The 17,241-nt window shown below is 36.7% G+C and overlaps 1 protein-coding gene across 1 annotated transcript in view; it reads right to left on the bottom strand.

Annotated features, from left to right (window-relative positions):
* TRHDE (thyrotropin releasing hormone degrading enzyme) overlaps positions 1–17,241 on the bottom strand; it is a 201,032-nt gene that overhangs the window by 14,557 nt on the left and 169,234 nt on the right. Inside the window, exons 13-15 of the mRNA XM_027889092.1 lie at positions 8,905–9,052; positions 6,599–6,696; positions 6,000–6,107 (exon numbers count right to left, since the gene is read on the bottom strand). Of these exons, the coding sequence (XP_027744893.1) occupies positions 6,000–6,107; positions 6,599–6,696; positions 8,905–9,052 (354 nt within the window). The remainder of the gene's footprint in view (positions 1–5,999; positions 6,108–6,598; positions 6,697–8,904; positions 9,053–17,241) is intronic.

Genomic DNA, 17,241 nt, shown 5'->3' with positions numbered 1-17,241 from the left:
CAAAGTCATATGAAGCCAAGATCAACCAACCAAACGCATTTACTCTAAGTTTTCTAGGGCTATTGAGGTAATTAATTAAGGTACTTTGTTTCCATCTAGAAGGCAGCAACCAATGGAAGGCACCAATGGTTAAACTTCTAAAGATAAAAATAAGAGCAAACTGAAGAGGTTATGACTAGCTGGGGCCTTATCATAAAATCATAGAATCAGATGGGTCGGAAAGGATCTCTGAGATCATCAAGTCCAACCCTTGATCCACTACCACTACTAAGTGCCACATCCAGTCTCTTCTTAAATACCTCCAGGGACGGAGAATCCATCACCTCCCTGGGCAGCCCATTCCCACAGGTCCAGTAACATCTTACAGAAACATTGCCACATAACTGCGTCTGATGCAATAGTCCCATCTCACTGTTTCATGTTGGCAGAAGAATAGCATAACCCCAGCTCTACTAATAGAATCAGAATACGAGTACTCCTTTTTTGGCTGAAGGCAAAATCAGCTGTCTAAGTTCAAAGCAGTTCTCTCACATACTCACACGTTTATATCATCCTATTTAACTTTGCCTCAAGCAAGTGTACATCCACAGTCGACTTTGCCAGCAGAAATGTGTACACAGCAACCTGTAGCTGGATGGTAACAGTAGCTGGAAGATACTCATGCCTGCACCCACAGAGATGTTTGCAAAAACATGCTCATGTCTATGGATAGGTTATGCTTCAAGTCATCATAGTGCGTATTTGCACATTACATGCTGTTATGTTATCTTCTGTCAGGAGTTTAACTGATTGCAGCTCTCCACACATTTTTTCTTGAACCTCAGAAACACACATTTACTCAGCCTTCCCAAGGCAGGAAGCCTGAAAGTCCTAATCCTCTTAGAAACATGTTTTTCTGTCAGAATAGATGCAGTGAAGGTTAAAGGGGTTAACAAGGCTGATTACTAAGCTCAGACAGGCATTGAATGGTAATTCTCTTAATTTTTTAGGCTGAACCACAATGCTGTTATATCTAAGGAGTGTGAATAATGTATTTCTTCACACATGAAAGCTTCACAGGGATGAGCTCGGTTAAATGAAGATAGAAGCAAACATCTTAATTTTCAGCCAACAGTAGCTTCTCTTGTATAGCATTCTGTTGTTGACTGAATCCCAAACTATATTCTCAAACTAAAAAGGAAATTTCAACATGGTTATATTTTTCTACTCTGTTTGTATTCTTCTAAACATGAACATGGAAGTTTCAAGGGTTTCCACTGCTCCAGTACAGGAGCAGCATATATCACAATTTAAGAGAGTGAAAATGTTTGCCTTAATTTTAACTATCCAGTCAGAAGTAAATACCAACGTTCAAGCACAATGTGCCGGACATTTTAAAGAAGTAAAATTACTCAAATTCATTGACCAAATGAATCACTGTAAGACATACCTTGAGGTCTAATCTCAGATTTTCAGTGGAAGGAAATAATCACTTCTTTTTTAACAGTTGTAAGGAATAAAATTTCTAAACCAGTAAAACCAGATGTCTCTTTAGCCTCTTCTAGCTCAGATGCTATGTGTTTGGTTTCCTCCTTGTAGAGTCAAATTTCTGTTTCAGTTACGTTCCCTGCTTTTATGTTGTGTTTTGCCCTGAAAAAGTGGTAGTGAGCAATACCACCTAAGTCCCTTGCATACTAAGGAATTTTGCTATTTCAGGTGCTAAAGCCTCTCTCCCTCAGATGAATGCTCTCATCTTTAGACTGGAGAGCTGTATTATTTCTCTTGCTAATGAAATAAATGCTAGAGGCAGAACTTCAACTAGAGGAGGAAAGTGTGTTGTAGCATCTTAAAACTGTCCCAAACACCTCACGGAAGGTCATCAGGCTTGCCTTCTGCATGTGGCAGATACAGGGCTAAGGTACTAAACTGAAGCACAGTAAACTACTGGAATCTCACCACTACTGTTTAAAGCAGGGTTGAAGAGTAGCTTCTCTACCAGCTGTGCTGGAAAAAGAAAATAAGTGGTCCTTTTCCTGCTTTACCGACATTTTGAAAGACATCTTTTGCAAGGACCCCATACTCATAAGAGAGATCTCCATTAATGTATTCATTTGATATAGGTATCATTCTACTTGTAGTGCTGGATCCTAAGAGGGACCCTTGCACTTCACAATCTCGTGTTGAGAGGCTCTTCAATGGTGGCTGCAACCAACATCATTTTTAAAGGTTCCACAACCCCCTTTCAGGAAGCATAACTCCAAGCATCTGATTCTGCCCTGTGAGCCACGCATCAAAAAATGCTCTGCAACACCTAAGTCACTTTAGAAATTCAAGTCTTCAGAGCCTTTGACTTCCACCTTCATGCATAGAGGCTAATGCTGCAGATCACATGTAAGTTGTTTTTTTCAGTAATTCCATTAGAAAATCTGCAGTGCTATAGTTGGAAATCTAATGGCTTTTTCAAATAGTGCTGGAAACACAAAAAGGACCTCTCGCTTTGTGCTATCAATTACCATTATTTTACTTGGTGAACATGGAAATTATTTGCACAGTAAAGAACATATTACAAAATACAAACGCTATCTGATTATTGTGATTATTTCACTTCCTTACAGTGAAGAGTAAATGGTAATTAATTTCTGGGCCTACTAGAATAACTATAATTACTAAAAACCACAGTAACCATAGGCATATGCTGGTAAAATAGTTAGATGTTACTGTATTTATTACCCGACACTTTATCCATAATTAAATGCAAAACATTTCAAAAGAACTTCTAAAAAGTCATAGATTAAATATGTGACCAAAAAAAGTTATGAACTTTAGCAACTCTTCAGTACTATTAATTGTATACTCTGTGTTATTGAACTAAGTGCAGCAACTGCCAGGGAATCAAAAACCTTCTTTACATGATTTACCGCCTGTGCATTTATGTGGTATTTAATACCACATTTTAATTTAATATTACCCTAATTTTCTATTGATTAAAATCTTGGAACGCAAGCCTTATTCCATAGTCTCTACAGTTTTGAAGAATTTGTGTTCCTTCCAACATGCACTGCTTGTGAATTAGCTCATTGTATGGAAAATCTCATCTTCCGGAATAAGGTTTCTGGGAGGGGATGGGTGGAAAAGTTGTAAATTAGCCTTTATTTTTATTCTCATAGATGAACTCAAATTATATCTGTATATAAAAATATCTCTGAGCTCTCTGGAACACTTTTCTTTGTGCTCTGGCTGTGCAAGATCAGGGTTTCTGCAATATATCAGTCAATTACTTGCTTCTGTTTCAGAAGAGGGAAGGGCAAAAGCAAGAACTTACAGAGTCATTGCTGATACGGGGTGGAACAGGTAAGGTTACATATGGTTTCTGTACTTGTCATCAGGTTTTCTCACCAGTTGTCAGAGAAGTCTATGGAAAGATGAGTAGCATGAATTTCCCCATCTTTGTGGGGAAACAAGCTCTGAGGGATTCCTATAGGTTCTGAGGTGGCTGTTTGTAGCAAATTCTCAAACAGCTGTTAAGGGCATCAAACTGAGCAAAACACTTGATCAATGAGAAAGAATACAAATGGATGTGATTTCTGCATGTATCTTGTACTTACCTGCTTGCCCTTTACACTTTAGCTAGTTATTGTCTCTAACATGCTGTAAGAGGCAGAAGCATGACTCAAACACCATGCTAATTAAATTCTGATTGTAGAATCACCATTGTTTTCTTGGCAGAAAAGCAGGAAAACAGCCATTGCTTTACTTTCAGGTTTCAGCCTAAATTGGTTTAAACTGAGCAATGGTGCTATGAGGTACCTCTGATTCAGCAGGGATCTGAACATTCCTGAGAGAAAATTGACATACCTCTACAAATGTTGTTACTGTGAAACACAAGCCAGTTTTATGTCCCCTGAGCTATTACTAGTAGTCTTTGTAATGTTCTTTCAATGTAAGTATACAGGAAAAGAGTCTTGCTCATATTCTCGTTACATTCAGGATGTGAGACTGTTCGGAGACTAGCAACTGGTAAATTCTGGGGTGGGGGACTGAACAAGTCCTGCAATCTTAAAAAAAAAGAAAGAAATAAACCCATGTCTCTTCTTTGCAAGTTGTGCCCCTATTTATCAGCTCACTGTCAACCTCTATTGTGTAATTACATTATCTGTTGCAGCTATTTTTCAAAACTCTGCAGTTCCTTTGGAGAAACACATTGCTTTAACTTAGTACCTATTCTCCTTCTCTGCACTGCTGTGATGCTTTTATACATTATACTCGTTATATGCTGGCAACCACAATCTTCTGCTACCAAGAATGGCCCCATTGAAAGGCTAAGATGAATCTTCAGATGGCTCCTTAAATTTATTCCTTTCCTCTCTTGCTGTGGCTAGTAAGCTTGTGTTTTGTTGTTTGTTTGTTTTTTTTCTGATGCCTCCTTTCTCAATCCTGTTGGAAATGATGAAGACACAGGGTAGGTAGCTCTGCAGGGTGACAGCTTTTTAACACTGAATAATCGACTGATGTGCAAGCTAATAGGTAATGCTAGGTTTGATTAACTAATTTTGCAAATGAATATCTAAGTAAATTACTTTTGCAGACTGTTTCCAATGATTCTTTCTCTTTAATTGCCTCTTTGAATAGCTTCATACTGATTGTTGCTGCTGATGCTAAGAATTCATATAAAACCCTTGGGTATATATTTCTTAGTAAATATATCTGGTATCACCTTACACAGGAAAACCCATCCCATCACACACATATTACTTAAAGGTACATAGTCATAGCTTCAAGCTCACATTTTTCCCAGAAGTTTCAAAGCCATATAGAAATGCAGTTTCCCTTCATGCTCAGTTTGTGGCTGGTTTTAAAAGACACTCAGATACTTATGTAACTGGGTATGCCTCTAAAGGATTTTTAAAGATTACAAAGACAGACAGAGATATTTTAATTGCAAACACACATCTGATTAGCCCAAATTGTCTTTGAAAAATCCTGCATGCTTATATGGCTATGGAGATCTGATCCTTTTGCAGAGCTAATACAAGACAGGGACTAACAAAGAGAGACCTTTTTTTTTATCTTTCTCTTACTTGAAAGTAAAATATTCTCCTTTAAACCAAAGTATCATGCACTATACAAACGGACACAGTGCAAATACTTCCACACACACATTCCACATAATCAGAAAATCCGTTATTCTTTTTCAAGAAGTTGTGGTCTTAACCTATACTTTGCACTTATTTCATTGTCCATAGATCACTACATACTTAAATATTTGTATTTTCAGTAATTTAATATTTCAATAATTTAATATTTATATCTTATTTAATATTTCTTCTTGCCTTTAAAAGATAAACTTCCTACACTATCCATGGCCCATGTTGCCTTGTCTCAGCTGAATAAACCTGTGTCTGGACAGTCTTACATATAAGCTGTCAAACCACTGCAGTGCTGCTAACACTCAAGTCATCCCCTATCATATAATCTGCTCTCTGAAACCTTACATGAGCTTCTCCATGTATTCCTGAATCACATTAATTTCCAAGTCTTCCTCCTTAAATACTGCATAACATTTCCCTAATAACACATTATTACATCTCCTTCCTTCCTTCTCTGTCCTTCTGTCTCTAATCTCTCTCACTTTTTTAATAACTTAGCACTTCTCTTCTCTTATCCTGACATAGGTCTCATGTTTAAAGTGCCAGTGTGCTGTCACTCATCTTTCTGTCTTTAAAGTCCTCCTTGAAACCCATCTTCTGACCTTCTAGCATAGAATTATCTGACAATAACTTAAGAAGAGTGAGCAGAGGCTACGTGGGTGTCCCCTCCACCTACTCATACATGCAAAGTCAAATAATTCATTCTGAAACCTCATAGATATTTTTAAATGATGGTCAGCAACCTCTGCTTCCTCCTGTACCATTCTGTGAAACAGGGCACTGCAGAGAGGGGCAGGCAGGAGAGGAAGAGCAAGCCAGCTGTATTGTTTCTCAGTAGGAGAAATGTGAGATACACATTTCAGTTCCACTTACCGGTTCCTATTGCTAGAAATCCAATCCGAGATTAAAGTTGCAGCCTGCTGGTGACAGTGTTTGTTACCAAAGCTGCAGGCCAACATGATGACTTCCCGACGCAGCTCTCTGTCCAAATTAAAGAAAGCAACAAAGCTGCATTAACGAATGTGTTTGAATGTTTACAAAAACTATTTCTTATAACAGTGACAACAACTGGCAGTTGGGCAACATATCAAACATAATCTGCTTTACAAATCTCAGTTTCAACTTTACGCTTTCAGCTGCAGCAATAATTAAAGGAAGGTCATGGACCAAAACCAGCCCCCATTTACACTTAGGCACTTTTCCTAACCTCCATAGTCACTTTAGTCCAAGTTCTTAAATATCCAGTGCAGTCAGATATCACAGCTTAGGAAATCATGTTCTCCCAATTTAGGAAAGAAGAATTAATCTCACAGCATCTTTCTGCTCTCCCTCTAACTCAGAAAGCAAAAACAGAAGGGCAACAGAGCTAGGGCATTATGATATGTTGAAGGTGACACTAAATTTTAGGAGGGTGCAATAGTTCAACTACATTCCACAAATTCACAAAACAAAAAAAAGAAATATAACAGTACTCATGTTGGTAGGATGCTTGAACAAGTGATTTGTTTAAATTGTTCATTGGCCATCCAAGCTTCAGATACATTGATGCAACTTGTCTTAAAATATACTCCTGAGGGGAAGAAGAAAAATATATTTAATGTTAACCATCATGGGGTTTTTTACCTGAAATTGAAATACTACTGACTATTGAGGTTTAATCCTTTTACCCTCAAAAAATAATGTCCAACTCCAAAGATTTTGATTTGCATTTAGCAAAGCAACTGTCCACTTATAATCCCCCTTCACTGCTATAGTAAGAATCAATCTGTAGAACAGCTATTTGATTAGATGCCTAGTTTAAGACAATTTATTGTTAAAAAACCCATCAATTTCAAAAGTTTATTACATGCTATTTTGCACTCACAATACACAGCTGAAAAACTGCAAGAGTGTCAATAGCTTAATTTTTACTCTATGGCCAATCTGGACTACATCTTGAATGTTCATTTTTAAAAGAACATTGTTTTAATATCCATAGCCATAGCAAAACCATTATCTGCGTACAGTCAATTGCCTTTGGAATAAATACAATGTGGCTGCAAATAAGCTCTGTACACTTAATGACACTATGCTATAAGTTTCCATTCCCAGTGTGCTTAAAGAACAAAATAAACCCAAGATCTATTTTAGTGAATTCTACTTTTTACACAAGAGACATACACATTCTGACCACTTTTGAAGAAAACCACTGTCACTGTATTCAGCATAATTTTTTGCCAGTGAAATTCAACAATTTGAAAAAGAGAACTGAGATATACAGAACTGCATATGAGAGCATCTATTTTATCACTGCAGATGCATAGTCATGTATATATGACAACACAAAAGATTCATAGTTCAGCTTTCTCTAGAAGATACATTATTCTGTGACTAAAAAGACTTTTTATTTCCTCTGCTATCACCTCTGCTTTCAAAACTCCTATCAGTAGTGATAAAACATAACCTAGTTGTGAATTTTATTGGGTTTATTTATTAAAATTGTGTTTTCTTTACACTACTCTGTTTAAAAGTGAAACAGACTCCTAACATTTTTTGTGTGCAGTTAACAACAGACTAAATATGCATATCATTTCAACATCATTTTGCATTATGGTTCTGGTTTGCACATAGATCTACACTGTAGGTTCATAAAAATTTCAGTGTGTCCTTATTAATCTGTAGTATATGTTCTACAAAAATAATTTTCCATGTCTTCAGGTAACTCTGTGTATATGTGTATGTGTGCGCATGTGTGTATACTTGGTGATCCCTGTGGGTTCCTTCCAACTCAACATACTCTGTGATTCGGTGATATATATGTATGTACTTCTACATACATACATAAATCCAGCTACTTCTAACTTCCTGCGCTCTGAGCATGTTGTGTACGGTCACACACGCACAAACAAATATACATTCAACAAGAAGCATCCTTAAGCATTTCAGGCTTTAAAAAGCTCCTCCTCATTTGAAGTCTTTACAACATTACATAAAGTTACCGTATGTTGGCCATTGAAAATATGTAGACTACATAAAATTCATAGTGAATAAAAACCCAAGAGGTCGTAATAGTTACTGGCTGCAGTCGAACCTCGTGTACTTCATAAACCATGCTTCAGTGTAGCTATGATTTTTTTTACCATTTCAGATAACATGTTAAAATATTTGTCATGTCTATCTTAATTATCTACTGTGAATTGTTACTCATGTCCCTTCGGATGCAATTATGAATGGGCTTTGACTCAGTGGTGATCTAAGTCTTGTTAATTAAGGGAACTGCATTCAATTCACTATGGATTTTTTGATGAAATAATGCCTACAAATCTTTGCTTCAGTTGCATGTGTTCTGTTCAGCTGTGCCTGCATTTGGTGTTGCTGAGCCTGGGCATCAACCTAAATATCACTGTGGGGCTCCTCAAAAGAGAAAATCTGGAAATAGAATACTTTGGCTCTTCTAAGTGAAATACTTTGTCATAACATTTTACAAGAGGGATAATTACCTTTCCCTCTACTAATCATATGTGCCTTAAACAACAGTTATCACTGTTCAAATGCAAATGCACCAAAGCTTGATAATTGCTATGTTTAAATAAAGAATAATTAGGAAGAAAGTTAATATCCCTAGGTCATTTACAGTATCTGAATGGGGAAACACGGTTCAAGTCTTGACGATAAAAGGAGAGAGTGAGAGGAGAAAGGAAGAAAAAGAAAGGAAGGAGGAACAGACTGATGAAAAGAGAGAGGGGAAGAAAGAGAGAAAGAACTAGAGGAATAAAGAGAGGAAGATTGTACGTCTTACATTGAAGATGTTGTAGTTTTCTGTGCGGTCCAGCAATTTATCTAGAGGATATAGAGCTCGGCTGGCAGCGTGCCAAGGCAGAAAATCTTTTTCCTCTGAAAGGTATCTGATAATCTCCAAAGGAATATTCTGAGGCAAATAACCAGCTCTGCACAATAAAAGAAGTTAGTATGAAATTGGTTTCCAGAAGATACACAATGAGGCAAAACTTACTTTTTTTTTTCCCAAATGAAATTAAAATGCATAAAAACATAATAAACTTATCACACTTCAATGATATAAAAGTCAACCTTATAAAAATCAGCAACTTGCAGTCTCTTTCAATGCACGCAAGCATAGTGAGTTGATGAAGCAAGGCATGAACACACATTAAAGAAAACCAGACAAGCTATCCCTACTTTGTAGGGATACCTGTGGCTGTAAAAGACATGAACAAAAAGTAACTGCTTTTAAGAGAAAAAAAAAACCTACAAAACAAAACTAATGAAAGGTGTTGCTTTTCTGAATTGTAAGATAGAAAGCTGTCTGCATAAAATGAACAACCCAAGGCATTTTTCTTCAGAGAACATTTTTACTGGCTGCGGGCACTTGGAAAGAACTACTGGTGAAGAAGCAGCTTGAGTTTTAGTTATTCTCCTGACTCATTTCTCTCTCCTTTGGCGCTGCCTTGTCTTCTACCATCTTAAGTCACTTTGGAATGATTTATCCAGTGGCATCACTTTGGTTAAGGATGTTTCAGCACTTTCCACGATTTGTGGAAATAACTATGTTTTTTCCAGATGTTTATAAGTCAACTAGCTAGAATTATGCCCCACTCTTTTACAACCACAAAAGAGCTCTCTCTGAAAGGGAAAGAGTTTAGGAGGGGGTCAGGAAGGCTTCTTAAATTAATAGCATTGCAAGTAAAATGCAATACAGACACAAGCATACTTTTAGAAACAGAGTACAGAAAATATCAAGCTTTAGGTTTTGCTCTCATTTCATTTTTCAGGACAGCATTTTTTTTTCTTAACTATCCAAATTGCAAAAACAAAGTACAACCCTGTAGGTGTGAACTTTCCAGAAACACATGGTCTATTCTTCACCTGATGCATGTGTTTAAATCCCAAAGGAGTCATCTATCTGCCAAGACAGGAGATAATGATTCTGTTTTCATTAAAAACCTAAAGTCAGCAAGCTGGTTTCCAGAAACCTCAATATAACATGGGCTGCACTATTATATAGCTTCATAGACTAGTTTTTCTCCTTAGTTGTAAATATTCCTTTAATTTCCATCAATATCTGGGGAAGAAATGCATGCTTACAGTAAACAAATAAAACTACACTTATTATTTCAGAAATTGACCCATATAAACTTGTTAATATAAATTTTTATCCCAGTTGTAATTGTATATAAAAACTACCTTGATGAAATACTTGAAATAGATTGTGCACTGCATCTCGCAGGCTTTTGTTTTTCACACTCTCTATTGGAAGAATTACACTTTGTTCCCTTCATATTCTCAGCAAAGGATTTCATGTGATAGTTTTCAAAAGTATCTATCCTATGTCATTATGATGATCCACTCTCCAGTCTGTTTCATGTCATATTTGTCCACATTTTGTCAGCTCTGTTTTCAAGTCCAGTTACAGCACATACTCAAGCAAGAAAAACAAGATCACTTGGGGAGTTCACTGTGTCAACTGAGGAACTCAGTAGATATGAAATGACAGTGGTGAAGCTTTTAGAGTAGGTGGTGGACAAAGTTCAATACATCTGAAGACAGGTTACTCCATTTTATAGGTCTCTCTTATTTCTGAAGCAATGGAATATCAGTAACATGAGTTCTAGGTCATAATACTCTGTAAAGATTTGTAAACATAATTAATGGAGCCAGAAGCGTGCTGGACTGACTGCAGTTAAAAATCTCGGAGATAATGCTAGCAAAGAGGTAAACTAGCTTGAAGTTGCATACATATAATCAGTTCCTAATGGGATTTGTGATTATTTTTACTCATAATTTGATTGACATGGAAAAGTGTAGAGTAAGGAACAAGAGGAATAGCTCTAGGAAACATGTTGCTTAAGGAATAAACAGATTAATGCTTATTAGAACTGCACTAATGGACATTTAGGTTCATGTTCCGAAATTAAATCTAACAATACTAAGCGCAAAAGGAAAATCACCACTGCAAAACAGATTATTTCTTTTTAAGCTTAACTTCTCCATAAAGACACGCAAGAAGTGAACTCAGAGAAACTGATCTCTTATCCTGAGCTCTTCAGAGGTTCCTAATGAGTTTAAAAATCATGATTCTTGGCTGATGGTACTCATCCTATTCATAACAGAAGCTGTTACTCTCATCACTCACTGCTTCTAACTTCCAAATTTATCAGCCCATTCAATTCTGCCTGTGTCAACCCCTGACCCTCCACTTTTTCTGTTGTTTCTTCCTAAGAGTATAGTGAAACTGAAAAAAAACCGATCAGGGCAAAGTCTGAGTTTTTTTCTATTTACTCCTGATTCTCCTTCTCTTTATGGGAACGTCTACTATGGGAATGACCCTTGAAGAGCTTATGCACAGTACCATGAAAATCATCCCCAACATACAATAACAAACCAGTCCCAAGAGAAGGGATGGGGATGAGAGGAGGTTTTTGGGGATGACATTATTATATAAATGACAACAAATTCACCATTTCAGATCATGATTTTGAGGAAAAATGGTTATGGCTGCTACAATCAATGTTAAACTCTTCTGTCAGCACAAGCTGGACAGTACAGATGCTAGGATGGACTTCTGAGGAAACTTGAGCAGAGACATATCTAAAATCTTCTTACAGTGACAGTTAAGAGAGAAGCACTGGAGAAAACAAAAGTGTGTCAGGAGCTTTATTTTAGCAGAATGTCCTTTATTGTATGGATGCCTACAGGAAACCATGATAGCCCTATTCTTTTATCCTCAGCCCCTAATGCACATTTAGGAAATTCTTATTCCAAGTACACTGCTCTACCAGTCTATTTGGCATTAAATACCTCTCATTATTAACTGTATACTACAGTTTTAAAAGCCTGAGGAGTATTTTTTTCCCCTCTCCCCCTTCCTCCCAAAAAAACCACACCACAAACCAAGGAAAGAGTTTAGTAAGTGTATAAGGGTAAGGCCAATAATTTTTGTCATTCATATTTGAGAAAATAGAATATAAGGAGAAATTCTCACATTAGAGCATAAGAGATAAACCATGAACAATAAAATGCATAAAAAGTTTCAGGACTTGTGGGAAGTGTCCCAGGAGGTAACATGACTACCATGGCAAGCAGGTCAGCAGAAGACAGAATGACTGTGTGATGAGCTATGCTGTAGTATTCTGCAACTTCACAAAGCACAGCAGCTGGTTTCTTAAGCTGTGTATTTTAGTACAATCATATTCTTTTACTTTACACTAAAAGCTTGTCCCAGCGCTACGAGTGACATCAAGACTCCTCTCTCCCAGGGAATACTGCATTCAGCAAGATGCACTAGTTCACTTGAACAAAGGCAAACCAGCCAAGTGGTGCATGTTTCCAGGATTCTCCTTCACTAGCCTGGAAGAACTAGGTTCAAGGATGGTTACACAGATCTGGTCAGCAAATGCATTTATGAAGCAGGATAATAACCAAAATGAGGGAAAAAGGCAGAACAGAGAATGAAACTGTTCTGAGTATCTCTGAGAACTTTGTCGGAAAAATGCAGACCTGTAGAAATGTTAAACAGAAATGTTTAACAATTTCAATAAGAAAAGTTATATATAAAAGTTATTATAATAAGAACCTTCCCATCAAAGGGAAAAAATGTAAAATAATTTCCCTCTCATATAATTGCCTGGAAATATTCACTCAAAGGTACTACAAAGTATAAGATAAGTTTAGTACATACTATACACGAGCAGCTTGATTTATTATTCTCTCTTCCAACAAAGTCACTGGAAGGTCAGTGACAAAAATCCTTATTTTTCTTGTGTCTTTTTAGCCATCAATCATATTGCTATCCTTAAGTCCAGCGAAATTACTATCAGATATTGCCTGTCAAAGTCCAAATGCATGAGAGTAAGGGCTAAGAGACAAGGTTCTTTTCTAGCTTAGCCATCTTGGAGAAAAATTGAAATATTGTCTGTCACTTGGGGAATAGCTGATTATGGGCTATACTGGAACCAGGTAACAAACAAACACCACAGAAATACCATGATGTCCAATCTTATGTCTGGTCTGAAACAGTCACCCTGTTTCTCTAGGTATGTCTCCAGTAGCCACCTGAGTATCTTAGCAAGCATGTACCTACAACAAAAAAATTCTGCAGAGGAATCTGGGATAGTTTTGACAAGTATCTTAACAGATAAAAAAAGTCAAATCAAACAGTATTGATGGATAAACAGTGGTTGAATGCATACTGATGTTCAGGTAAAACATTTCTCAATGGCAAGGTTAAAAAGTTTACAAAACTTCACCTATAGTGTCCAAAATTAAAGAATCCTAAGAGCTCATCTAGTCCCTACCCAAAGCAGACTCATACCAGTGCCATTCCTGACAGAAATTGGTCTAGTTTTGTTTATATAGGCCTCTAGCGATGGATATCCTAGGAAAACTACAATTTCAGTACTCCTCTGCCAAGAGACATGATAAAAAACACCATAGCTCTGTATAGCTCTGTAAATATTCACAGGAGAGTACCAACAGATCCATTTCATGCTCTAAAATGAATTGTTGTTCATGTAGCTTCATTATAAACCATATAAAGCAGACATCCCTGTTTATTGTATTTTGGATAAGAGCATTTTGATTGACATCATGGGTCATACAGAAAGCAGTCTAGAATTAAAACAGAGCCTCTACAAGCTGTGTCAAGGCCAGCTTTCTCCATACTGAGTCATTTAAAACACATGACTACAAAAGCAAAATTTAACCAAAAAGATCACATTTGAGACATTTCATTGCTTTATCCATTTTATATAATTGTCCTTACCCATAAGTTTATCAGCATGTCAGTCAATCTGTAGCCATTGCTACACAAGAGCATGTGTTAGAAACACAGCAGCACATGAGGTTTTTCTTATTATCAGTGTTCCTAATTTCACAGTTGCCTGCTGAGCTAAAGAGGAGAACAGGAGAACAGGAACATGGACTGGCAAAAAGATCTGGTTTGGTTATTAGGAACATTAGCTCTAGATAAACATCCTGGTTCAGCAGGTTTTTCATGCCTAAGGAGGCTGCTGATGAACTGTAGTGAAAAGGTGATATCTCATTTTTATGACAAGGACAGAGGTGCAAAAAGACCTCTCAAAAGTTATATATATATATTAAGTGGCTTATGATATCATATAATATCATAAGAACCAACCCTTAGCAAGGTACTATCCTGCTTTCACAGAAGAAGTCGGTAGGGTGGTCACTGCTGCAGAGAAAAGAGGTAATGAACAGAAAAAGAAAGTACTGAACATGGTAATGAAATATCCCTCACAAAGAATTCCCATTAAAAATCTCATAGCAATCAAAAATAATCTTTAAAGTACATGAGCCTTTAATGAGTCAGATAAAAGCAGAAGATCTAGATTATATTACGAAACATCAGTGTGTATTCAACTGCATTCTGACCTTGATTTGTTCTTTACACCGAGTCGCTGAACTTATGGACAGATCCCAGCACATTCATTTTCCCCTTAGGGACAAAGTACCAAATGGTAGTGTAATTGCCAAGGGAAAATTATTACTCTGTTCTGAATTATTTCTATCATAAATCCAGCACCAGTCAAACAGACTCTGTCAAAAAAAACGACAGGGTTGCCATACAGTGATGAGAGTTCCACATACAAGGGCACCATAAATCCTTTAGTCCCACCACCCAACAAAGTCATTTTAAGTCATGTGTTTAAATCAAAATTAGAAAATCCAAGCTGGCAGCAAACTGGTCTGCATTGTTGAAACAGTGGAAATGAGGTGATTTACTTGCTGCTGATTTAAAACTCCCCCTGCCTCATCTGTTTCTTAGGGAAAATGTAAAACATGACTGGCTTTTTTCCTGGGTAATTTTGAAGGGGTAAAACGCAGCTCTTGAGAACACAGATGTGCAACTCATATTAACATCAGCTCTGTTTCTGTGCATGTGCAATATATAAATAATTAGACTCTACTCATTAACTCCTAAAGGAACAGTTTAAAGTAAGTTAGGATTCTTATTAATTGATTTTTTTTTCCTTAACAGTCAAGTGTGTGGATTAGAATAATTCCCAGAGGAACTTGGTGCCAATGAACATTCACATTTAACTGTATAAAGCTTTTTTGTTTCTTCTGGACCTATCAAGGATGGGTGTTCCTATTAATATATTCAGCATATTCTTCCTACAGTGCTTTAACAGCAGTTCCTTGACATCTGTGTAAAAACAGGTATGTTGAACCCTGACATGTAAAAGATGCTTTGAGCAAGGTGACCCATACAACAGGGAAACTAACTCCTGTAGTCACAGGTTTCACCTTCAACTCCTGCAAGACAGGGACGCCAAAGATTAAAAACTTATGATGACTGGAATCCATGTTCAACCACAGAAGCTGGAGACAGAACGTTTTCTCATAGAAAACTAATGGGCGATCTGTAAAAAAAGGCCCTGTGATCTCCAGTATCAAAGAATCATTCACCTCATCCTCCCCTGCCAGGGTTGCCCTGACTTAGGATCATATAAAGGACTCTGCTTTACTAAGACAAGTAAAGTGACTTAATGGAGGCATTATGATCTGTACTATGGACTTCCACATAAACAGGACAGGAATGCACATCTGCTCTTTGAAAAATACAATAGCAACATTTGGCATACAAGCTCATTTTAAGAAATAAATTTAATTAGTATTTAATCTCTCCAACTTTAAAGGATTCAGAGACTATGATAGTTTTAAGTGAAGCCTGCTTATTATTATGTTTTCTTATATGCAAAATATTTGAGGACTCTTCAAGTGACATTCAACTCCACATAAGAACATTTGAAGCATCCTACAAAGAATAGTTCAGATTCAATGTAATTATCAGAGTATCATGTGGCCTAAATTATCTTGCATAATTTAAGAGTTGCCACATAAGCATGTTAATTTGACAACTCACCTTTCCTGAAAACAGAAAAAAAAAATTTAAAGCCCCCTCTTTTGTAAAAATGAAAAAAAATCCTTCACACTGTAGTTCAGAATCTCTTCTTTCCTCTTCTTCCCCATATGAAAAGAAACAAATTAAAAAAGAGTAGTGCAAGATGAAAAAAGAATAATCTAATTGCTAAAAATTAAGGTTGTGCAGTCAGGTATGTCATGTTTTTCATCATTAAGAAACCATGATTTTTGAGATGTAATTCACACAGTAAAATTAATCAAAGAAATTTGAATGTATTTCAGGGGTTAATAGACATCAATTTCAGATGATTCAATTATTGTAAGTGTTATTTATTTTCCTTCTTGATGACTTTGTTGGAAAGGGTAGAATGAAACAGCTCTTCTATTCATTAAGCTGTCAACGGGTGATGGTATCTACGAGAGTATGTTTGAGCAAAACCAAAATTGAGTTAGTTTATTATTATGCACAATACTTTTTCATCGCTCTCTTTCTTCCTGGTCTAATGTTTATAATTTGCATATCAGTCAGCCAAGTGAAATATTTGTTTAAAAGCTAGAAACTTCATATGGAAAGCACAGAAGCCTGATCTTGAAAATACACTTACAATCCAAATTTTGCCAGAATATCTACAGAATCGGACACTCTTTCTCTGAAGGTAATTCCCTATAAAAATATTTATCATGACATATTCTCTGAAATTCTCATGAACTCTCACATCATTTTGAGAGAAAGTAGACACAAACAATTTAAGTGATTTTACCAAGATCACCTAGGTAGGTTACAGCAGAAATACCATCCCAAGTTTTTCTAGTGTCTGTGCAGTGTCTTAGTCATAAAACAGTCCTTCCTGTCCTTTATTGCTTGATATCTGGGTAAGCACACTTCTAGCCAAGGAGGAAGGAGCTAATCTATTGCAACATTCAAGCAGATAGAGCATACAAACACCAGACCTCCCCCAGACAACAATTCTGGCCAATAGCAACTGGATAAGCACAAAAAGTAGGATCATTGCTGAGAAGCAATGGTGAACTCAAGTGAAAACAGTAGGTGAAGAAGTGAATAGCCTATGGTGGTAAACTATTTTGTTTATGCTGATGAGGCATCTGTATTGTCTTTTCTATTTAGAAAAGTTAGTTCATGCCTTTTATTCATATATCTTTTGTTGATGCTGGGAGAGGACAGGGTGTTTAAAGCAGCACCTCCAGCTTTTTAGAGTAGCTCATTTTTGCTACC

The sequence above is a fragment of the Empidonax traillii genome, unplaced genomic scaffold (genome assembly GCF_003031625.1).
Source record: "Empidonax traillii isolate 1590-97213 ecotype Southwest subspecies unplaced genomic scaffold, ASM303162v1 scaffold252:size1141739, whole genome shotgun sequence".
NCBI classification, from domain to species: Eukaryota; Metazoa; Chordata; class Aves; order Passeriformes; family Tyrannidae; genus Empidonax; species Empidonax traillii.
This window is presented reverse-complemented; position numbering and strand designations above follow the sequence as displayed.